The following is a 24,840-nucleotide window of genomic DNA, read 5'->3' on the forward strand; positions in this document are numbered from 1 at the left end:
TTCAGCGTGACTGTTCATGAGAAAAGCTGAGCCACAATAAATCCTTGCAGAAAAAACCTCCAACTAAATGCTAGGGGATGTAATGGGGTGAAAATGCTGAGGAAGGTAAAGAGATCCATTTCTAAGAATTTGAATAATGTCATAATTTTACTCAGAGCACCTATAACATGGAAGTGGGAATTAAGTTGGGAATATAATGGTGCTATGAATAGAAAAGAGAAAATTATGGAAACTACTGCGTAACTTACAAGAAAGAATGAAACAAATGAGAATGTTAAAAAAAAGAACCAAAAAAAAAATAAATGAGTCAAGCAATATTCCTTACTAAAGCCTCTTTTTCACTCACCAGCAGTAGCTGTTGCAAAGCTGTAGAATTACTGCACCGCTTCTCATACCACTGAAGGTGACTGTGCTGGCTGAGGCAGTCTATGCACTGCCAAATCCTCAACAGTGCATCAACATTCTTCAAGGTATGAGATTTTACTGAAGCACCAAAGGCAGAGAAAGGACTGTGTGGTTGGTTTTAATTTTTTATCTGGCTTCTAAGCCCCAAATCAATACTTGAGTCACATTTTTCACACCCACTTCATCATAGCTACAACCACTATAAATTTTCTTTAATAACTGGGCTAAGCTTTGGAATCTGTTTGCTTTAATAGGAAGCTGAAACTCTTTAGGATTTTTTTTTGGAGACAGACAATACTGCAAGATAATTTTCTAAAATAGTAACACTGCCATTTCAAGTGCAAGTCTGAACTACTCCCACACATACAATACAGTAAAATATTTTACTATGCTATAGCTTTTATAACTATCTTCTCTCCTCTTTCTCCAAGAACAAAATTTCTTATTTAATCCAAGCAGAAACAGATTTAAACTCTATTTAAATTATCTGAACACTCCAGTAATTTTAATTTAATTCTTCTTTCAAAAAATTGTGCCTTTTGCAATAAATTAGATTATGAGATAGACACATTAGCTGGCAAGAAGCAGTACAACCTGAATCAGTGCTTGGGACAACATTCTCTCTCTCAAAGTTATCTTGCAAACTAACTGGTTTCTCACTCATTCCATGGCAAGTTTTGAGAGAACCATCTGAGGACCATGCCCAACAGCTGTTCTACAGAACATTCCTCCAAATGAGGAATTCCTAGATTCCTTTACCAGTTACACATCTTTTCACAATAAAATAAAGAAAAATAGCTCATCAGACACATTTAATACCATGCTACAGCGCTTTAGGCATCCATACAATCACATTTCTTAAATTAGTATTGGTTGGCAGTGGAAAGCACTGAATGAAAAAAGGCCACCTAGCCCATTGTCTTGAAAATAATAATTTTGCTTGCCAATAAACTAAGTGATTATGCTTTTTTAGGTATTCATATGTGCCATGTCTGAAATATCATGACCAAAATTGATCCTATTGATTAGCAAAACCAACAATTTCTAAGCATAACATATCAGATATTATTGGAACAAAAATTAGTACACCAGACTAAATTTTCTAAATCATACTGATTTAACACAGGCTGATACTTTCAGTACCACAAACTTTGTTGGCAACATTAAAATGCAGTTGTCACTGCATCCTAAAAAAAGCAGATTAATCCTAAGTATTAGTTATAATACTGGTATTCAGTAAAAATCTCAGTTAAAGACAATAAACTAAGATGGCCACTTCTTCACAGATCAATAGTATTTTTTATGTCTTAAACAGTGAAACCTGTGCTAAGCAATCACTCAAAACAAAACAGAACAATATATATAGACAGTTTACTGACAAGGGGAAACAAAACCTCAACTTAATTGTCATGTAGAAATCCATCACTGCTTTAAAGGCAAAAAACCAGTTACAAAAGCTTTGTACAGGTTTCACTAGATATTGCCATGCAGAATTAATGTAGAAAAAATGTATACATGCCTGCATATACAGAAATGTCTTTTATATAAAAAGCAGCTGTTATAGTTGAGACACTTTCAGTTGCAAAAAGAAATATATAATAACTTACAAATTCTTCAATACACAGTTTTCCTTCCATTTTTTAAATTAATTTAAAAAATATACACAGGGAAAATGAAGAGCTTTTAAAGAATGAGCAACGTTACAATTTAGTTAAAATTTAATAGAAATAAGATCTACTGTTCATGAAAGCAAAAAACCCAAAAAACTTCACCTTCTTCACTTCACTGAAAAAATGCTAAAATTCAGTTATGAAAATACAGTAACATTTTTTTTTCCAGAAGATAACAAAACTGAGATGTATGCTTTATCCAAAGAAAGTAAAAAGACAGACTGCTTTAAGAAATAGAAATTCTTTATTAAGGCACAAATCTTTAAGTAAGAATCACAACTGTGAACACGCCAACAGAAATGAGCTTGCAAGCAGAAATGCTTGAAAATAACTATAAAAGCCTAAACCAGCTTCAGTAATAAGCTATAAGATTAAGTGCCACTGAGAACACGCCCTGAAAAATTGTAAATGCACACAAACTACCTAAAATTACAATATCACAAACCAATTTTCTTAAAAATACAATTCCTAAAGATTTATGACTGCCTTATGTTTTCCTTACACCAAAATATTTACTATCATTGTACTGTTTATATACTAAAAGCAACGATGCATGCTCAAGTAATTTTCAATGATAAATACTATTCATCTGCTTCAAATAAACAGCTGCAACTAGCTATTGAAGCACTTCTAAAAAAAATTACCTGTTATCAAGGCATTTTTAGGTTTGCAAGAGAGTAATTACCTTCTTGTACTGTTTGTCATTATCATATCCCTGGTCAGTAGCTCTGAATGCCGTTTCTCCTGGAGAACCTAGGATAAAATTACAGAAACCCATCATAAGATGCAAAAGGCACTTGAAAATTCTCAAACTACACCTACAATAAAATTAAAGTTTCAACCCCTATGAATTATTAATTCCATAATCTTTGAAGTTCCTATTAAAAGATCTACCTTCAGAAACTGAAAAAGAAATTAAGTTTAAAACCCATCTGAAAATTTTATATCTAGTTTGTGACTCAGATTAGTAATATCACAAGGGTGTAGGCAGCTTCAGTTAGAGCAGGGGTCCTCAAACGTTTTAAACAGGGGGCCGGTGCGCGGAATAAGTGGCAGGCAGTCATCTGCGGCTGCTTGGTTCCCCCCCCAGCCCCTGGCGGGGGGTGGTGGGGGTGTGTCTGCAAATACAGGGGGCCATATCCAGCCCGCAGGCTGTAGTTTGAGGACCCCTGAGTTAGACTATTAAAATTCTGAAAACATCATAAAACTAATTATTTCTGATAAACATGAAAGGATAATGCAAATTGCACTGGTATTATTGTAACTAGAAAACAAAATAAATTCTTTCCTATTGTAATGACATAGGTTTTCAAAACAAACTTCTGGAAGATGCCTGAAATAAAAAGCTAAGGACTGTGGCAAAGAAGTAACAACTATTCATTCTCACAGGGGAGGATCTAATTATTTTCAAAGTAATTGGAAATTATTTGTAAATCAGTATTAAATTGCCGTAAACAGTTGTGTTTACATCGATATTCACTCCTCTTAGTACAGTAGTGTTTTAACAGTTTGCTTTAAAGAAGCAGGTTAAGGGCAGTAAAAAGGGCTTTTACACACCTAACAACAGAAGTAGATCAGAAGCTCCTATGACTTCACTAACCAAATTGTAACCTGTGAAAAATCAGCAGAAGAGGGGAAATAAAAATTATAAATACAAACCAAAATGCAAAACAAAGATGAGGGATCTTTGTCTCATTTGGAGGACCACACAATTATAAATGGCAACTATGGCCATGTGAGTATGATAACACATAATAGGTGACATCTTGCAATACCAGTCAAAAACACCACCATTTTTAAACAGCCAAAATACATAGGAGATTGTAATCTACTTGTCACTCTGTTGAACTTGATCCCTACTTAGGTGCTCGCTGAGTTTGTAAGATTAATAAACTAGTTCCGCCACTGACAGTATTTTAAGACAATGAAAATATGCTCCTTATGCACACTGGTACAGATATATTTTCAAACACACTTAGAGCACTGACTCTACTACTTCACAGATAGGATCTTTCATGAATACAGATTTACATGGTTTGATAATTATTAAGGTATTACTAATAGGAATAATCTTGTACTTCATGACAAGAATGACTGGGTAAGTTTTGAGCTGTGCTCATTAACAAGCCAGATATGGTGATCAAATCAATCATTTTTAGTTTTAAAAAGCCCACTGATCAGAAATGTCTTATTTAAGTCTCCCAAAGACTGAAAACCATTAAGCCTACTACTACCTGAACACACTGAATCAACAAACCATCCCCATGTCCTTTGCAAAGGATTTTGAACGTTTACCTACTCCTTTGAAATGCAGCCCTTACCACCTAAGCTATATCTTCAAGCAAGTCCTTCTGGAGCTGTATCCAGATGGAAAATACCATTCAGCCCAAAAGAATACCTCTGTTACAAATCTCTTCTTTCACATGCTTGCAACATTAAGGACCATCATTTTTAATAATCTAACTCTTTCTTCCTTTAATGGCTGTGGTACTGTTATTGTCCAGTGCCACTCTCACCTTCTCCAAATTCCAGCTGGACACATCGAGCTTCTATGACTCACTGAAGCAATCTAGCTTCCGAACTGTTTAGTGTTGTACAAGAAATCTAGTTTTCTATTCAATTTCTCATTTTGGTTCTCTGTACTTGCTACTAGAGCTCTTGCTTTTAAAAATACATTACACTTACCTGTGTCCAAAACACTTTTGGATGAGATATTAACTGAAAAGCCATGCATTTTCAGGATCCGCTTCCTTTTAGTGTCTAAGGACATATCTGTGACCTCATCTTGTAATAGTTTAAGTTTTCAAAATTAAAACTAAGCTGAAAAATTGTTCTCACCAGGAGAAAAAAATCCTTTCAGTGATGTGAAGCTCTCTCCAATCTTGTCAAAGTCAGGCAGAAGTTTGGCAAGGTCATCTGCGTCAGGAAGGGCTTTGATAAGTTTCTCTAGGAAAACAGTACAATAGCTAATGAGTAGGGTGTTTTCCCTACTGTATTTGTGAACAAAAATGGCTTAGGTTGTAAAACCTAGCAACTGTTTCAGGACATGGCTTTTTCCTTTAATAAAAAATTAAAAACTTTCTTTCCACATGCACCTCCCCCCATTAGTGTTGGGAAAGATTATCAAATCTGAAAAACCAATTGTTTTTTTAGACTTTGAACTTACTGATAAGTTGGCTGCCTCAGGTACTTCAAAACTGTCTAAAACACACTGCTGCATTTCACACTTCATACATTATTCTTTACATACTTTGTAGAGGATATTTTAAAATTACACAACACTAACTATGCTCACCTCTTGTCCATTTTAAGAAAAGTTTATTTTTCAATTTCATATATAAGCCAATTTCATAACCCTTTAAAAAACCCCAAATTTATTAAGCTTTAATGCACTACAAAAATGTACTGTCCTCTAGCAGTAACAAAGGAAAACATTTGCCTCATTCAATCTCTGCATCTATCTATGCAATGTTCATACATGTAGTTAAGATCTCAAAGTTTGTTCCCTCCCCCCCAAAAAAACCCCCATGAGACCACCACTTTACTATCCTGCATGTATAAGAAGTAACTCAAGGATTGTTTTTTAGATTTATCCCTTTCATCTGAAAATACGCAAAAACCCCTACCATAACCAGAAGATTCAGGGAAACAGTCTATATTTAGTATTTTCTTTTCTTCTGTATCTTCAAGATAATTTTGTAGATAGGTAGGTTCACTATTCTGCATTTTCAATTGGTCTTTTACTCATATGTATCTTTTACTTACCTACTTACATTTTTTACTTGTGTCATTCACACAGAAAGCATGAACTTTGCACTAAAACATTTGTAAGTCCCCCGATCATGCTGCAGCTCTCCTCTCAATAATAGGATTATATGGCCATATGAAACGACTACAAACATTCTCAAATGAAAGGATGAACTATGGAATACCAACGCTAAACAATGCTTAATTTCTTCTTACAAACACACTGATACAAACACATTGGAGTAAGACACACTCCAAATGCTAACAATGCAAGTTCAGCCAAATTACGGTTAAAGGAATTACTGGAGAGAGGCACCGAGGACCTACACCCTTATGTTTAGGTTTTACATATGCTAGCCTTTAGATAGAGTAACATTTTAGCTTTTGTGGTACCGAAGTCAATATGTTCATCAAGCTCCCAAATGAAGTCAGGAACAATCCACTTATATTCATCGAGATCTGGCATCATGTCCTTCCACTGATCATATGTCTAACACAAAAAAGGAAAAAAAAAAAAAAAGAGTAGAAAAACAAATGTATGTAGAGAAGCTTACAAGCAATACCTACACATAAAACATACTAATCCACCATCTTTTAGATATGAATACTACTACTTGGATCTTTCAGAATCTATACTAGCGCTTTAAAAAAATTTGTTTCCATATTCATTCATCTTTACCGTCATTAGTTAACCAAACAATGATATCTTGCATTTTTGTGGGTATACCAAGAACTACATTTCTGAAGTATATATAATAACAAAATAGCTTCCACAGATAAATACCTTCTTAGCTGTATAACCACCACCTACAGCAGATCCTAATATAAGATAGCGAAGTTTGAGAAGCCTTGACGCTAGTCTAGCTAGCCAAAAGTTCCTGTGGAATGGGTATCCATATTTTACATTTAAAAGTTTTGTTTTGCGTAGGGGAAGACGATTAAGAGAAGAGAACAGCTGAATAGATATCCTTAATGGAGGTCTTTGTAGTTTTGAACTCGGATAGTAGGGATGACGTATGCTTCGGGAAACAAGATGCAAGTTTTGAAGTGGTGATTTTCTTTTTATTCCATAGCTGCTATTTGCTAGACTCCGGCAGATGACACTAGAAGTAAGAAATAAAACCTCTTTAAGTAACCGATTACCTCAACATACCATTAACTCAATAACCTCTCTATAAGCAATTCACATTACAGCTTTTTATTTCCCTGGTAGCATACCAATGATAACTGCAAATTGTGCATTCAGAATGATGCTCTAATTTATTTGTAACCAGCTAAAATGTAATCATCATTAATCGGTATAGCATTTCTAACAGAAACAAAAACTTAAATACCATTTATGAAGTCTGTTATGAATTAAATTTAACTTCCACACTGGATTAAGGCAAGTAACATGTCTGTGGTAAAACACAGTTTGGGCAAACAGGAGCTAAGAGTCCATAGAAGATACGATCAACTTGAAACATAAAAGAAAAAGAAAACTTGACAGTTTGGCCCATCTTGTTACTCAAAATTAACTGTTAAAGAACATAAGTTTGTAGAGGATTTTCAAACTTCAAAAAACACAATACACAGAAAAACTCCTTTGCAAAACACATTTGTCCTCTTCTGGCAAAGCAGATTCTCCTTTGGAAATACTACATTTTTCAGTTCCTTTCACTCTAATATTCTGCAATTCTAGGATTACAGCATTCTTGTTTTGTCTTAGGTCATGCATAGACAAGACTTCTGGAGATGGCTGCACCATGTTTGTTGAAGACTTCAATAAAGTAATTCAGATTTATGCAAGAGGGAAAATTTCAGTCTGATGGATTTGATTCTGAATACAGAGCTCAGACATGAAAAGTACATGTTAAAACACAGGAACCTTATGAATCCTGCCTACGTTAAAACACACACACATGTTGGAATAAAGCTCCTTGTATAATTGTAATTATACTATCTGTATGCTTCAACATCTTCAGGTAGCTTTGGTAGTTTGGGGAAAGAACTGCTCTGGAAAAAGCAATTTCTTCTATAACTTTTTAGTCTTACCATCATATCAGAATGGTTAATATTAAATCGTTTACTGGATGCAAAATATGAGTGAAATTACAGTTCTTGAAATTAACGCTTGTCCCTTGATGCTTTTTTCAGAGTTTTCAACATTATCGAGCGCATTTACTTACAAGGGCACAAATAAAAAAGTGCTTCACTTTGAAAGTGAGATTGAGAAGGCAAATCATTCCACATGTAATCCTAAATAATTTTAAATTAACAGATCTTAAAAGAGAATAAGTGCATCATACAAAGTGGAAAATATTACAGCATTTTCTAATAAACATGCTCTACAGAGTTCTTTGCCTTGGGATTTTCCATGTATTAGAGATGACATTGTCCATGACAGACATATTCTTAATGTCCAAGGAAGTGGAAGACTTACAAAAGCACTTTTGAGCTTTTGGAAGTTAAAAATCAGGATTATGCAAATTGAGACATTTTCCTCTCTTAAAAGACCAATTCTCTTGATGAACTACATTTAAAAGTTTCCTTCAGTGTAATGAAAAGCTTAAAAAAAGGGAATCCCACTGATGGTTATGAATGTTCATAAAAGTCACTATGATTTTGAAGGGTATTCTCTTGCTGCTACACTAAGCTATCTAGAAGTCTGTGCCTTTGCAATAACGAACTTAATATCTAGAAAGAGGATAACAAGCAGGAGCAGAATAATCCCTAAAGAGTTACAAGTTTCTCCTCTTTGACATGGAATTGCAAGAGGTTCAGAAATTAACCACAGATGGAACCAATGCAAAAGTGGCTACATAACTACAGAATTTATTATCTTGCTTTTGAAGACAGTTTTTTAAATCAGGGTGTGGCAAGCCTGTACACAGCAAGCTGATGACCAAGCTGTTATTTCTTTTGTTTTGCAGTCACTAACATTGCACAGATATTCAATATTTTTCAGCAGAGACCATAGTAATATACTATGGCAGCCACTTTTCATTATTAGTCTTCACCTAGGTTAAAGGCATTTTGTAGTATTATGTAATTTTCTTCTCTGTGATTGTTCTTTTAAAATACACTGTGTTTTACAGCATTCTGTATGTTTAAACTGAAGAAAAACAGAGTTTCACCACAAATTGTTATGGCAAGAATCACAGAATGGTTGGGGTTGGAAGAGACCTCTGGAGATCATCTAGTCCAACCCCCTGCTAGAGCAGGTTCACCTAGAGCAGGCTGCACAGAATTGCATCCAGGCAGGTTTTGAATATCTCCAGAGAAGGAGATTCCACAACTTCTCTGGGCAGCCTGTTCCAGTGCTCTGTCACCCTCAAAGCAAAGAAGTTTTTTCTCATATTCAGATGGAACTTGCTGTGTGGCAGTTTGTGCCCATTGCCCCGTGTTCTGTCACTGGACACTACTAAAAAGAGCCTGGCCCCATCCTCTTGACACTTGCCCTTAAGATATTTGTGTGCACTGATAAGATCCCCTCTCAGTCTTCTCTTCTCCAGGCTGCACATGCCCAGCTCTCTCAGCCTTTCCTCACATGGGAGATGCTCCAGTCCCCTCATCACCTCTGTAGCCCTTCACTGGACTCTCTCCAGCAGTTCCCTGTCTCTCTTGACCTGGGGACCCCAGAACTGGACGCAACACTTCAGATGCGGCCTCACCAGAGTAGAGGGGGAGGATCGCCTCCCTTGATCTGCTGGCCACAGTCCTCCTAATGCACCCCAGGATCCCACTGGCCTTCTTGGCCACAAGGGCACACTGCTGGCTCGTGGGCAACTTGCTGTCCACTTGATCAACAATTGCCTTTTGAGTGCTATCACGTATTTCAAACCCTACCTGCTTTAATTGCACATATAAAATCTTAAAATTCATTAAAAACTCCACTACTCCATCATTATAACAAAACTTCCATCTTCTCTCACTACTAAAAACGGATATGGACAAAAAAAATCATCACCTTAAGGTCTTCCATGTATAGTGCAGTTAGACTGAAAAGGGTGTCAAAACAATGCTATGAAATGAAGTATTTAATGAGTTCCATATTTAAAGCTTCTGGAAAGCTGTTTTTAACAACAATAACAAAAATTAGCCTTCTAGACATGAGTAGCTCTGCTGTTAGAATCTGCTTGATTACAGGCCTGCAACCTGACTATACTTGCATCGCAGTGTGATTATAGATACCTCATAAAACAAGGAAAAGTGGCCTGTTACTACTGATAGCCAAGCATTCCACCTGAAGTCACACATAACATTTTACACATACTGCTCCAGTTTAACAGTTCAAAAAATCCCCATCTCTGCTGTGAACAATTTTCTGGAAAGACAGTTTATATATACACTTACGTATACATACATATATATTCACTGTGAGTGTGAAGCAGTCTTTCAAATGTAACCCAACAAAAAGCACTGTGGTATTTTCTTTTTCGCTCAGCACTAGGTAACGTTTATTTTTGTACTGCTGCTCCCAAATCTGCCTCGGAACATGATGAGATTACCGGTCGTTCAGTTTCGCCACTCCTGTCCGGAGCTGTGTAGAACAGTCAAACCCCGGAGGGACGTAGGGCACCTTGGGGAGGGCCATCGTCTGGACACGAAGCTGGCCCGAGCTCCCTAGGGCAGGAATGCGGGAGCCCCAGCTCCCTTCACATCGCAGCCCCAGGCCCCTGGGGAGCTGAAGAACGAGGAATTTCCCCGCCTGGGAGCAGCGGCCGCACCCCGGCAAGCCTCACGCTCCCCCCTACGCCATTCACATCCCCCCACCCCCAACCTGGCACTCCGACGCGCCGGGCGGCCCCGGCCTCCCCCGCGGGCAGCCCCGCTCCCACTGGTGCCCAGGGCCTGCTTAGCCGGGACGGGCGCTGCAACCAACACCGCGCCTGGGCCACAGGCCCCGAGGTCGCAAGAGGGTGGCGACTCCGGCGGCCGCTCACTCCGCACAGCCGCCGCGCCCCAGGGGGCAGGCCCGCCGGCGGCCCGCAGCGCCCGCCCTGACCCCTGCCACGGCCCGCCCCGCTCACCAAGGCGCCGCCGCCCGTGTCCGCCACATTCTAACGGCCGGGAGGGGCCCGCAGGAGCCGCACGCACCGCGGCCGCCGGCCAGGGCTCCGCCGCCGCGCCTGGCACCCCGGGCTGCCGCGGGCAAGGGCAGGTGGGGCCGCCGCGGCCGCGGGGCTGACAGCGCTGCCGCCGCTTCCGGCCACCGCGGTCCGTGGCGGCCAGCCCGGCTGGAAACCGCGCCTCTCCGCGCAAGGGTTCCGGGCACGGCGGCGGCAGGGGGAGGGTTTTGAGGGAGCACCGCTGGGGGCTTGCCCGGCCAGGAGGCGCGCAGAGGCGGGGAGGGGTTGCGGCTCCTCCGCAGCCGGGCCTTGTGTGTCCCCTCACACCCCAGCGAGGGCAGGGCCAGGCCTCGGCGCCTCACCCCGGTGCCCCCGCGCTGGCCAGGGGCACCCCCGGGCGGCCTGGCCCGGGTCAGGGCTGCGGAGGGTGGTGAGGCCCCACCCCGGGTGGAGGCCTGGGTTTGCGCTGGGGTCTTCCGCCCAACTTAAATAAGCTTGCCAGATGAGTTCCCAGCTGTTGTTGCCCTCAAGTGCGTGAAATGGGTGGCAGGGCTGTCTTGAAAGCTGGAAAACACAAGGTGCGTCCAAATGGGCTTCTCTGAGCTGTTGGGAGGTTTTTTGCCGGCAGGACCACATGGAAGTGGGAGACAGAGGAGGACCTGGCAGAGTTCAGCAGATGTGACTATCTCCCCTCAGACAGGATCACCTCTAGTTGTGTCATTTCTGAGGTGCATGCCTCACCAGTCCATAAAGACAACAGGTCTTGGAGTGTTCACCTGGCAATGCCAGTGCTTGCTAACATTAATAGAAAGTTTTCACTTGTGCCTGGTTTGAATTTTTCTTGCAGCAAGTTAACTCCATCCACAGTGGACATGGAGAATATTGTTTTCTCTATTTACGTGTTTGGAAACTTGCTATGGCTCTTCTCGGTCTCCTTGTCTTTAGATTAAACAACCCTAAGTCCCTCTTCCATGTTTTCTGACTCTTTTGTCATTCTTCTCTGTGCTGTCCTGTGGACTGTCACCAGTTGGTTCACAACATCCTTTCTGTGAGCTGCCCAGGACTGGGAATCATGGGCTGAGCTAACCAGAAAGAGAGAATTGGGGTGGTTTATAGGTCAGGCTTCTGTTTATATAGTGGCATTTTTCAGAGCAAGTTGCTCAAGGATGAGAGAATACATACACGTATTTTCAGGACTGAGATAAAAGTTGTAGGGATGAGGTGAGGCACATTTTTTTCTCTGCTTGCTTCTAGATTATTTATTTATAAATTAAAGAACTATCTTTATTATAAATCTTACTTTTGCTTTTGTATTTTAACCTGACTGTTTATTTATATGATTTATATCTGGGGGTTTAGGCAAATTTCAATTTTAAACCAAGAATGATAGTACCCCATAGGACAAGATAAAAGTAACTGCATTTATAACCTAATATGTAATTCTTACTTTGGACAGTAGAGGGAATCACATACCTAACGGTTTCAATTTAGGGTGCTACAGAGGTATTTTCTCCAGGAGAAAGTGAACCTGCTCAAGAAAATGAAAAAGTTCCACCATCTTCATTGGTTCTGGATTAGGAGATTTTGCTGGAATATTGTGACAGGTTGAAAAATTATGGAAATGCTGAACGTTTTAAACCTTTAATCTGCTTTTTCTTTGTTTTCAGTTGTGAAGATACAAATCTCCCTAATGAGGATGTTCTGTAGGAGCAGAAATTGTCAACAGGAGCTGGACTAAGACTATGAATAGTCACTAGATTGGGTGAGCCTTGATTCTTCCCTGGATACCCAGGTTTGGTGGGATACTTTGCATGCAGCTCATCTCTCTTCTCTTGCGAAAGGGCAGCCAAGGACCCCTAGTGCACCTTAGTCTTCTACAGACACTAGAAAGAGCAAGGCTGACATTTGGGGAAGCAGCAAAAGCTGACCAGGCAGAAAAAATGTGTGTGGCACTCCTGTTTTCCACCCTTGGCACCTCCCAAAGTAATGAATAATTTCCCCAAATCATCAGTCTGCCTTGGAAATGGTACCTTTGCAGTTGTTTCACGTCTTTTATAGCTTTTAGATGGCAATGCTCGGTTTCCCCATATAATCAGGGTTATCAGAAATGGACCTTATTACATTATTTCTTTTTAATTATTAATTGAAAATTGTGATTCTTGTGTAATAACTGGAATTCTTGTTTCTGGGTCTCAGAGCAAAATGAAAGGTTGAGAGGCTCAAAGCTAGTCTCAGAGTTGCAGCAGGGGGAAGGAGTAACACTGAAGCTGCAGTATGGAGAGCACCTTATCCTTGATGTTTTTGCAGCCAATCACCCTTAACTTTGTATAGTTATATCCTTTTCTGTCCAGCCTCTGGTCTCGGTTCCTTTTGAAAATGTGCTAGGTGTGAAGACCAAACAGCTTCAACGCAAACTGTTTGGCACCAGGATTTTACACACATAGCTGTCCATGTGCTGTGCGTACATGCACATCTGGTTAGCAGATCTTTGACTGGCTCACATTATTAGCAATGGACAACTTTTATTAATTGACCTAACTCCCTCATTTTCTCTTCTCTGTTCCCTCTGTTTCCACCATTTCAATTTCTCTGAGCCTGATCACTGCAGGGTAGACAATGGTCTTTCCTGGTGCTTGAGATGTCTGGGACTTGCGCAAGTCCATGCCACAGGGAAGTAAAAGGCTAATAAGTACAAACTAACTTGGCACCTCTTGATTTGTTTCAGTCACCCTAGAAATAATATTTCAGTTTCTTTGACATATTTATTTGAAGAACAGGTGTGCCTTTCCTGACCTAATTCCTAAAATATTTGGTGTGTAACTTAAAAGTAGTGAAGGACAAGGAAATAATAATGAGAATGAGAGTGAATCACAAGACTAATACACAAATGCAGCCCAACAATAGAAAAAAAAAAGGAGGTTATAAAACCCTCAGTGCTCTTTTTCTGCCAGCTTCCTTTTGAAACCTGATTTGGAGGTCAGAGACATTTGTATCCAGCTCACTAACATCAGCAACGAATTCCAGTTTCCCCTCAGGAGTAAATAAATAACCTCAATGATATTCTCCAAAGCTATATAGTAAGGTCAGAAGAGATTCTGTGATGAGATTCTTAATAATGAATTACAGATCCTACATGGCTGCATCCTGACACATATTATGTGTGCATAAATTCACCTGCACAAACTGAGCCCCTTGTTTAACATGCCAGAGTTTGAATTTTTCTCCAAAGCATATGTGGGGATCACAGCTGGGCACTTAGTTCAGGCTGGTTACTAAGAGGGTTAACAACAGCAATGCCTATTTTCCTTCTCATTTGGACACACTCCTGGTTTCCAGTGATTCGGTAATCTCTCAAAGAAAAATATTCCCCTCTTGCCCTCCCCTGAAAGTTGCATGACAACAGTGCTTGATCGCACCTATCAGTTATGACCCAGAGTCATATTGTGGCAAACACTTGTGAGATCTAACTTTTTCTTTCTTGCCGTGTCTTTGAGTGAATTTTGCATGTTCCCTTGCAGTCACAAAAATCCGACAACAGAATGAAGGGAGGAGGGATGACTGTTACCTGCTACCCCACAGAGAGGGAGGAGCTCCATTCTTCAAACATCAGCAGAGTTATAAGGAAGGTGTGTACTTAGAGCACTCCCTCAGTGTGGAAGTTAAGCACACAATGCTGAAGACCTGTCCTGAGGGTGCTCTAGGAAGTCTCCAGAGGGTCATTTCATGGGGGAAAATCCTGCCAAGAACCATTATGCACAGCTTAACCAGGGAGAAGAAAATGAGATGGTGAGTCCTATCTCTTTCCTGGTCTTTCTCAACTTGGAGCACCAGATGGCACGTGTTGTGCAGTGGTATACTACAGTCTGTAATTTAGTTATAGGTGATGGGGGTGTTCCCATAGCAGAAACATACAGTTAGAAAGGGATATATTTTTTTTAGCAGAAAGAAAATAAGGTTGTATGTGTCCACTAGATCTAATTCATTTTCTACTCCAACAAGGGATGGCTTGACAAATTATTGTTGTGGCATTATAAATTTAGGTGGAGGTGGTCTTTTATGAACTTGAGGGATGGGCTGGAGCAGTGTTCATAACCATTTGATGGCTGAATCTTTAGGGTAAGCTCCAGTTAGATGAGGATTGGGAACCTTGGCTTTCTCTGGAACCTAAAAGCATGTGTTATGTTTGCATAAATTATTAGCAAGTGCAGTCTGTTGAATTGCTCACACTACTCCAACCTAAGTGCCTGTGTAAAGCTGGATTTCTAAGTACAGAACTACTGTATTTCTTTCCAGAATTTTCCAGTGAGGAGTATGTTCACATGCATTCTGTAACATGTGGAAATAAGTCCTATGTTTACACTAGGTACCTGATTTACTGCCTGGCACTTCTCTTTAATACTAAGCACAGTGCACAATTGTAATAAATTCAGTGCTGCTTAGCTGCTTTGGCATTGCTGCATGTTACAGGTCAGCTGTTAGTCACATATGCATTCTGTCCATCTAACGGATTCTGCTGGAGACGTCAGACCCATGGTGCAGCTGTACAGCAACAGTTCTCATGCATGGCTGATAAATGCAGTGCTTCTCAAATTTCCCATGCTGCAGAGGCACTGTAGCTCTGCTGTGAGTGCCTGTAGGGTTTTTGGGTGTACAACAGCCCCAGCAAAGCTAGTGGAACACTCACTCACAGGCTGACATGGCCGTTCACTTCCAGAAATCCTGGAGAAAACTTCAAAATTACTGAGAATTCTGTTTTAGTGAAAAAGAGACCATGTCATGGAAAAACACAGACATTTGGTATCCCTAGATACAAATGTAGATTTTCAGTCTGCTCTCTGCTCTCTCCTCTGAAGGGGAGATGTCATATTTTGCGTAACGCAAACCTGGGTAATCTGGGATGTGCTGGAGAATGCGGTACACAGTCACCCAGCAGCATGAACTGAGAGCTGCAGGAAGTGCAAGGCACTGGCTCTGAGGGTGGGGACTAATTAGCGCAGTGCAATGCAGAACCCAACTGGCTCTGCTGCCGAGTTACTAAACCTGCTCGCAACACCCGCTTCTGGCTCTAGCCCTGGTGCTGATGTGCCACTGCTCCCCAGCTCCAAACGGCTGCTGGTTTTGTCTGTGCTCCACCCTGCCCCTGTCCTTCTAGGACCATAAACACCCCGTCATTCTCTTGCCACTGCTGGCACTGTCACTAGCAATGCCAGAATTAAGCCTGAGCTAATTAGTTTAACTAGCCTGTCTGGTGCTGTGTGGAGCCACACTACTGTACCCTGCGTGTCCAATTCCAGCTGTGCACTGCTGTGACACTCAAACTGTGCTTGCTTGGAGCCAGCTATCCCAGTAATGTTCTTGTTTCTCACCAGTATCATACTGAGCACATGCTGTAAGTCTGGTGCTTGGGGATCTGCACTGTGAATCTGAGGTTTTCCATGCTCGGCTGGTGTGTGCGCACAGTGTTGGGTCAATCTGCACTGTGAATCCAGGGTGTCTGGCAGTTGCCATGCTCTCCGTGCCTGCAGTGAGCATGAGCAGGGCTCATTCACCTGGGATTCCCAAATTAAAATCATAGAAAAAAGATTGATAAAGCAGTTGAGTAGTAGGTGCAACTAAAACAATAGCCAAATTGTGCTAGATTTGGCAGGTATGTATGTGTCCTTGTTACATATGTGTAAGAGAGAGAAAAAAGTTCTGAGTATAAGGGGTGAAAATACCTGTGAGGGTGTCTGAGGTACTGTAAGAGGATGAGGAAAAACCCACTATGTGTATAGAGAGAACAGCTAGTGTGGGAATTTGTGTGAAAGAGAACAAGAAAGTAATATGTAGGTGAGAGAAACTGTGAAGAAAGAGACAAAGAAGGCTGTGTTTAAGCAGAAGAGAGAAGGAGGGTACATGGAGTATAAGAGAATTATGTACAGACATTATTTCTTTGTTAACATGATGTATTTTAAATTATTGGCATCTGCAGCAAGTGGCACTAGCACATAACGTCTCAGTGACCCTGCAACATTTTTTTAAAATTCTAAGTCATGAAAAATATTCTTCAACATTATTTTTAACAGTGAGTTTAATCCATCTGAACCAAATTATTAACAAGCAGTTCTTGACTCCTCAAACACAATCATGTCCCTTGGTGTATATCTCTTGGTGTAATAGCATAACAGCTGACAGTGCTGCAGGTGCCAATTCTTCCAGAGTAAATAGTTCAAGTAATTTTGAAAGCATGCAAATAGTTCAGTTGGGCTCTGGACATACAATGCTTTCCTGTGTTGAACTAGCTGTCCATTTTGCTAAGGAAAGTTGAGGAGCTGTAATGAGAAGAAATACAAAGTTTTCTTCAGTATTTCCATTTCTTGGTACACCTGAGATGCTAGATAGTCCTATATTTAAGAATAATCACTCTGACTTAGGAAATCTACCCTATAAATCCTTGTGTACATCTTTGGGATTACTTTATGTAGCTGGAGCACATTTCCTTGAATGAGAGTTCACTCACCTGATACCCAGCTAAAACTTAGCAATGTATATTCAGAGCATGGGATAATCTCTCTTTCTCTCTTCATAACCATTTGTGGTACTGCAAAGGTCTCAGTAGTGTGAGAGCACTCTGGACACAGCAGCTTGCCTCAGAGAGGTCTAATAGGTATGCTAATAGGAAGGGATTTATTTTAGGAATTAGCTTGCCTTCTGCCCTGCTCCCCTTCCTTCAGAAAGATCTGATTGAAGATGTTTTTGAGAAGAAGTTATTGTTGATGAGATGGGAAGAGGGAGATAAAACACAGCTTTATGTCCCCCACCAATTTGATGCTCCTCTCTGTACAGCTCAGAACTAATCATTCCCTTTGCACAAAGTCTAAGGTGCAAAATGTAAGTCTTGCTGTGCAAAAGGTTGTGATAGACTTCAAGAGGCTGCTGCTTCAGGAAGGATTTGCCAGAAGCCTGTCTCAACTATGTGTTCCCCACTTGCTTATGTCTGAAGGAATGGGACAACTGTAGTTAGTCAGCTGGTCAGCCCAGGTTTGCCACTGCATATGGCAACTGTCTGCTTCATTTAGGATGCCAAAATTCTGAAGGGAATATGATCCAGGAATTTTATATACTTTTAATTTGAAAAATGTAACTCTGAAAATTAAGATAGATTCTGAAAGGCACAACCTCGTTCTTAATGGAACAGTAATGAATGTTACTACTGGCTTCAGAGGGAACAGAAAGAAACCTCTGATAAAGCAGGTTCTGGTTGGTAAGAATGAAATTCAGTTATTAAATTCCTTGTGAATCTTAACCAGTCTTTCAAGTCTAATCCTATTTTCTGTTGTTATAGCAACAGGTGGTTCGTAATAGGATACCCGGTGATTGGGTTGCCAGAAATATGACAGTTCACAGCCACTGTTTAGGCTCCTTGCTGGTAGCTACAGGCCTTTTTTTCACCGAAGAAAAGGGAGCCTGAACTTGTTTGGCTTTTGCATTTAAATTCTGCTCTGCGGATGACCTGGCAGTTACAGGCGATTTTCCTTTTAAACATAAGTAACAAGGACTTGCTGGACACTAGAGTGGTAAGCCCTTGAGTACCGGCTTTGTATTATTGTAAAAGCAGCTAAGAACCTTTCTTGGAACAAGTATGCTTTCTGCCAGCTGAGCAAATCTGGCAGCTTTTTCTGTCCAATAATCCATGGACCCTCCCTAGACCCTTTACTCACAAGTTAAACCATTTTGGTTTAGTCACTGTTCTGACTGTTGGGAGTCTCAAGAGAAAGGGGATGTTAATAGATGAAGAAACAAAGGTTTACGGTACACTACAATTTATTAAAAATTATTCTACAAAGATTAGGTGAGCCCTGCATATCAGACTCTTTTGTAGAGAGTCCTACCTCCTGTGAGGTAATGAGAAGCCCTTTGGAGTCTTCCAGATAGCTAATCTTAGCTTTGTTTTCCACCATCAAGTCTGGTGCCCTCAAGAACCCAGGTTATTTGGCTGTGTAACATTGCATATGCCAAATGCACACACTGAGCCCTAAAAACCTGCTCACACAGTGGAAAAGTTGTCAAGGTGCGAATCTGTATTCATCAGACCCATCTTCAAAAGAAGCATGTCTTCATCAGCAGAGTGTCTTTGTGCAATGAAATACAACCCAGCAAAAGTTATTCTCTTTTCCTTAACAACGTAAACCCAACCTGACAGACATGTTCTTACTGGTGACATCAACACCAGGATTTCTGCCAGCCCTGGAAGTATTGTTTGCCATAGTGGACATGCATTTGCTTGGAGATCTTTGTAGTATAGGCCTAGTGAATCCTGAGTAAGCTTGAAAAATTTCCAAACCCTAATTACTATAAGGCATTCACGTGGCTAAAAAAACCTGAGAAACCTGCATCATCTGTGTGCCTCTTCCCCCCTTCTTCATGCACATTATGGATACCTCTGTTGTGGGTCTAATATTCACCTTTTTTTGGAGAAGATAATAGTTTTGAGAATTCTTCTGAAGAATTCCACTGTTGACCTTTTTGACCAGTGAGAAATGTTCGTACTAATACTGCTTCTGTTTCAACAAAGAGTTATTTATATACTAAATGCTTTTTATGAATGCAGCATTCATTGCTATAGTCCTTCCAGCTGAAGGCACAGGGTCAGGAAAAACACCCTAACCTAATGGAACATTTTATTCTGAAGCATTGAAATTCTGGCCCAGGGAACTTTGGCACAAGTCAGATTTGGAGCTTAGTCTTTTTCCCTGCCTAGCTTTACTTCTGAATGATGTGGCCCAGGGAACCTGCTCCAGACATTTCCAAACCATGAGAAATGCTTTGCTTTGGCTTTAGATTCTTGCATGGACATCCAGATACAAAACAGCAGTTAACATCTGATGTTTGTTCCTTGTAGTTTTACTCCTTGTTCCAAGCAGTTTACTCCTTGTAGAGCTCCTGAACACCTATATTCAGAAATGTCAGATTCATCAAGACACAAACCAATGATCCTGAACCAACACCTGTGTTCATAGGGTAGAATGTGCACTGGGTCAGAACAGCTCAAGGGTATCTCTCTCTCTCTCTCTCTCTCTCTCTCTCTATCTATCTATCTCTCTATCTCTCTATCTCTCTATCTATCTCTCTATCTCTCTATCTCTCTATCTCTCTATCTCTCTATCTCTCTATCTCTCTATCTCTCTATCTCTCTATCTCTCTATCTATCTATCTATCTCAGGAAAGTCCCTTGTGAGAAGAAGCAAGGTCCAGCAGAAGCATAGTGGATGTCTTTAGAACATGGCCATTTTTCCCCCAGCTGAGCTGTTTTGCTTGTCTTCCTCTCTAGTGGTTTTCAACATGTGGAATATTGATGCATGCTTGGTTTTGGGAAGTGTCTTGAGATCTAAGGAATCAAACCATTTTTTGAAAGGAAACTATTCTGAAAAAAAAGGCCTGGAAATATATGCAGGCATAGGGGGACTCATACATATTTTGATATATAGGTGCATCGTTTCCTAGGCAGAGAAGAACAGGGTCTGCCCTAGCTCTATGGTTATGTTGTCATATCAGGCTTGGGGAATTATTCATCATTTCAGTGGAGAACACTGCCAACAGATGATAACAAATGACCGTCAATCATGTGCTGAGTGCCCACCTTCTCCTTTCTTAATTGCATTAACTACAGCCTTACTGACTTCTCAGACTTTGGGTGTAAGGCACAAAAGCTGGAAATTAAAGGAATGATTCACTGGCAGAAGCAAGATGCACATGGCAGCAATCTCATTCTTCCCCACCCTGATATTCATGCCCATCCCAATTTGAAAATACTATTCCAGTTATTCCAGGTCCAGCCATTTACTGGAGGAAGTCTGAAGGCATGTTCTTTTAACAGTTCTTCCCTTAGGCATCTCTGTCTCCTTGGGAGTTCCATTGCCTTGCTGACAAGCTGTAAAGTCTGGATCCAAGCATCTGGATCTTGCTAGTAAGCCATTGCTATGTACTATTTTGTAAGCTGGTGCTGACACTAATTTTGGAACATTTTTGTTAAGGATACAACTAGACAGAAGTGAATGGAGAGCGCTTTACCTATTTATAGGAGCATGTGAATATTAATAGCATGACTGCCACACCAACAACCTTCTAGCAATCTTGCCTATCTGCTGTCCTCCATGAACTTCCTTCTATCTGCTGCAGAGTTGCCTTATTCTCCTGGGCTGCTCAGAGATTATAGAAACCTTTGAAACCTTTGAAACCTTTGAAATGCTGAGCGTGTGCATCTCAAGGTGGTATAACCAGGTCCTGTGCAATGCAGGCCACTTACTTCTCAGTCCAGTTTACCATAATTTTTCCCCACAGTTGCCAATTTCTTCTCTTTAGAAACACCATGGAGATTACCTAGGAAGATAGAGTCTGTCTTTTGGAGAATGACATAAAGCAGGTAGGCCGAGGCAGCACGTGGAACCACTGGGTAGGGCCTGCGTTTCGCATAACAAGCAAAGACACCAGCACAGAACCAGGAATTATGCATTACTCATCCTTCCAATTACATCGCCTTTTCTTCTCACCTTATGAATGAGTCTTGCAATATCTGTGGCTACAGATATCTGATCTTCAGAAGCAGATTGCACAATTGCTGCAGATATACTAGGAAGAAGGAGATTGAGGAATCTTAACCCCTATGTTAGCAAATTCTTCTGGTCACGCTATGTAATTGCAGTCATGCAATCTCCCATCTTAGATCAGGGCTGGGTCTCCTCTATAAAATCACTGTATACATTTCATTTCACCTTTACCAAGTCCCTGCTAGCCCTACTGAGAGGGAATTTTGCCATGGTACCAAGACCTGGCAGCTCTTAAACGGTAATGCTGACAGTCATCCCTTTGAAGTTTTGGGCAAGTCACCTTGCCTCACCATAACAATTTCCCCAGCTTTAAAATGGAATAATAATACCTACTCATACAGCTAGCATGAGTAGCTTCCTTTGGCCCTCTGAACATGTAAAGCATTCTGCAAGTGTTCATTAGTTGTTCTTACTAACAGTTGTTATTATTATTTTGGGATATTAGGACAATGGCACATTGGCAGGGTCCAAAATCTCCACACTGGAGCTATCACGGAAGATGGTAACAGCCCTATAAAGGCTGTGTCTGTTCTGAGTTGTGCCAACAGCTCCAGGTGGTGCAGTCACGCAGTGTCATCTGGCACTATGTACAGACACTAACGGAGTCTCTAAAGTGTAGGTGCATTAATGCAGACTCACTACCATGGCAGGACAGCAGTAGCGGTTCTGGTTCTGAAGCAGGCACAGTCTCAGCTGCTGGAGTGGGTCTGCACCACTCTCCATCCCCTAGTGCAGACATACTCAAGTTCTTCAGCTGTCTCACCCGGGGACCTTAAAAAAACTGACCAGGCAAATCTGTGTTCCTGACTTGGGGCCTAAAGGTTAGGGCCTTTATATTTTGATACCATTCTAACTCATGGCGCACACCTAATAGTGTCTCATACTGAGTATCAGAACTACATACAACTATTTTAGAGGTTTGGTCAGACTATAGCAATCTAGTTTTGTGACAGTGGATGAAAAGTTCTGTGGAACATGCAAGATGTTTTTCTAGTCATGTTTAGGACATGTAAAGAAGCCAAATACAAGTTCTATGACTTGTTTTTTTCAGTGTACCATATCAAAAAGTGCCTATGGGAGACCAGTGGATGGTGGGAAAGTGTGGTATTTCAGGTGATTCTTTAAGAGAAATAATAATGATTTTTAACTTGTCTTTGCTGTACAGGAGATATTTGGCTACAAAACTCAAAGCAGCCGAAGGGCCTTGTGCATTGCTGGGTACATCTTGTCCTGTGGGGCACTGCTGCTGCTGTTTTACTGGAAGCCAGAGTGGGATGTGTGGGCAAACTGCATCCGCTGCAGCCTGGAAGAAGCAGACATTGTTCTGCTTAGAACAACAGTAGGTGCCTACTTTAATCTTTAAAGTAGTCCCTAGTATGTAGTTAGTAGGAAGACTAATTAATTGGAAGGAATCCAGTTAGATGAAATCTCTTATATTGCTGATTTCCTGCAATAATATCTTATATTTACCATCATTGATCTAGAGAACTCTTAAGTATTCTACAGATTGTGTGTAAGACGATGACTGGAACGGAGGGTAACAGCTGATCAGACAAGCTGAAAGAAATTGGGGTGAAAACACCTGTAGTGTCTGTGGTTTCAAGACTGTTATTTGCTCTCAGTCCTTCATCCTCCACCATCCTGTGCATCCTATGTGGCAGATCTCAGCTCCAGATTCTAAAGCATCTGTTTGATTGTCAGTGTCCAGCAGATCCTTGGATGTTCCTGGTAAAGCTGCCCCTCTCCACCAAAGTTTAGCCAGTGGGCCAAACCAAAGATTTGTCTGGCTCTGTCCCCAGCAGCATCCAACAGTGCATGATGAGGGTACAGTATAAAGAAGAGGGCAAGCAGTCTAAGCTTTTTTTTGGCTGTATGTTTCCATTTTCCATCAGCCCTTCCCCATGTCCAGTAAGCCCACAATCCTGCAGTTAATGCTTTCAGAGCTGCTACATTTTGCTAGTAGTTTCCTAATGCAGTTTTCTGTTCAGAACTGTACTGAAGCACTGCAACATACACAAACCCTGATTTGATTTCATGGAAGCTACTGCAACGCTAAAAGAAGCAAACTGAGACTTGACTGAATCTCAGCTGAGCCTGAATACTTCAGGAACTGGTAGGGTTGGTTTACCTGCAGAAGTGTAATTTGTTCTGCTTCAAAGATTCCTGAACAGTGGCATTTGCAAAATGTGCAATTGCAAAATGGATCACTTGCTACCACTGTATTTGAGCTGCCTTCTTAAATGACCAGAGCAGCATGCAGTTAAAATCTTGGGTTTTGAAAATCACAGATCTGCCTGTTGAATATTTTATACTGAAACAATCTGCATCCTAATAGGCTGGGGGGATTTTTTTTTTTTTACAAGCAGCATATTAGGTTTAGTCTCCCTTTTTAATCTTCAGTTCTGTTTGCATTTTTAATTTACTATTCTTGTGTGTCATTTTAAATGGATTTGCCATGCCAAGCACTTTTCAAATAAATGAGTTTTTAAATCATCCTTTATGTAATTAAGCAAGAATTGAATCATATTGTACATTCTTGTTATCAGGAAGCTCCCTCAAAGTATGCTCTGGGCATTTGACAATTTCAGATTTCCATTGTGGTTATTTGTATTAAAATGACAGTTTTGGGTTTTTTCCCTATATTCGATTATGTCAGTCTCAAATGTAATGACTACTGCTAATGAGGATACAAGTAATCCCATCAGCTTGATCCTTGGAATTCTTTTCCTTCACATAAAACCTTAATTCATAAGTAATCATCATCTCTGCGATTGCAGTATAAGAGCCTATTAACTCACTTTTGTTACTGAATTTTGACTCACTTCAGTTCAAATAATAGGCACCTGTGTCATTCACTGTTGCAATCTGCATCCCAATGTCTACTAATTCTGAAATTTAAATTCTAGAGAAATAACACAAAATAAATGTTACTCTACTCAAAATAACAGTTTAAGAAGAAAAGTGCACAAATAAATAAGATATATAAACATTATTAAAGTTCTTTTTTGAACGCCTAAATTATTCAAAAGGACTCATATTTAGTACAGAACTTTTTTTTCTGTTGTCATTTTCAAATGAAGTTTAATAACTATGCTTTCAGAACCTGGCTGCCTGAGGTAATCAGCTTTTTCTGTCTGCCAATCTGCGCACACACTGAATATAATATATATATAACTGACATAAGTCAGTCTCATGGTTGGCTTTAATGTATGTGATTCCGTGTGTGTGGGACTTAACATGAGGGTTCTTATTACAGTAGTTGCTCTAATCTCTAAGACTGTGCTACCAGTGCTAGTTATCAGACAGTTCCAACATTGAACTTACTTTACAAAAAATAGCAAGATCATGCTCAGTTTGTGGCAAAAGCTTGTCTACGGTACC

General features: G+C 40.5%; 2 protein-coding genes across 8 annotated transcripts in view; one reads left to right on the forward strand and one right to left on the reverse strand.

Moving 5' to 3' along the window:
- Window positions 1-11,002, reverse strand: part of OPA1 (OPA1 mitochondrial dynamin like GTPase) — a 53,426-nt gene extending 42,424 nt beyond the window's left edge. For 2 of the 4 annotated variants that reach the window (XM_037406265.1, XM_037406263.1), the window contains exons 1-6: window positions 10,835-11,002; window positions 6,607-6,925; window positions 6,216-6,312; window positions 4,914-5,021; window positions 3,633-3,686; window positions 2,761-2,828 (exon numbers count right to left, since the gene is read on the reverse strand). In XM_037406265.1, the coding sequence (XP_037262162.1) occupies window positions 2,761-2,828; window positions 3,633-3,686; window positions 4,914-5,021; window positions 6,216-6,312; window positions 6,607-6,925; window positions 10,835-10,863 (675 nt within the window). In that variant the 5' untranslated portion in view covers window positions 10,864-11,002. The remainder of the gene's footprint in view (window positions 1-2,760; window positions 2,829-3,632; window positions 3,687-4,913; window positions 5,022-6,215; window positions 6,313-6,606; window positions 6,926-10,834) is intronic. The other 2 variants (XM_037406264.1, XM_037406266.1) reach the window with 2 other exon arrangements.
- A 163-nt stretch (window positions 11,003-11,165) lies between these two features.
- The window catches only part of ATP13A4 (ATPase 13A4), a 51,376-nt gene continuing 37,701 nt past the window's right edge, over window positions 11,166-24,840 (forward strand). For 2 of the 4 annotated variants that reach the window (XM_037406898.1, XM_037406897.1), the window contains exons 1-4: window positions 11,166-11,451; window positions 12,541-12,635; window positions 14,392-14,499; window positions 22,625-22,798. In XM_037406898.1, the coding sequence (XP_037262795.1) occupies window positions 14,413-14,499; window positions 22,625-22,798 (261 nt within the window). In that variant the 5' untranslated portion in view covers window positions 11,166-11,451; window positions 12,541-12,635; window positions 14,392-14,412. Of the gene's footprint in view, window positions 11,452-12,540; window positions 12,636-14,391; window positions 14,660-22,624; window positions 22,799-24,840 lie in introns of all 4 variants that reach the window. The other 2 variants (XM_037406896.1, XM_037406895.1) reach the window with 2 other exon arrangements.

Source organism: Falco rusticolus, chromosome 13, assembly GCF_015220075.1.
Source record: "Falco rusticolus isolate bFalRus1 chromosome 13, bFalRus1.pri, whole genome shotgun sequence".
Lineage (NCBI taxonomy): Eukaryota > Metazoa > Chordata > Aves > Falconiformes > Falconidae > Falco > Falco rusticolus.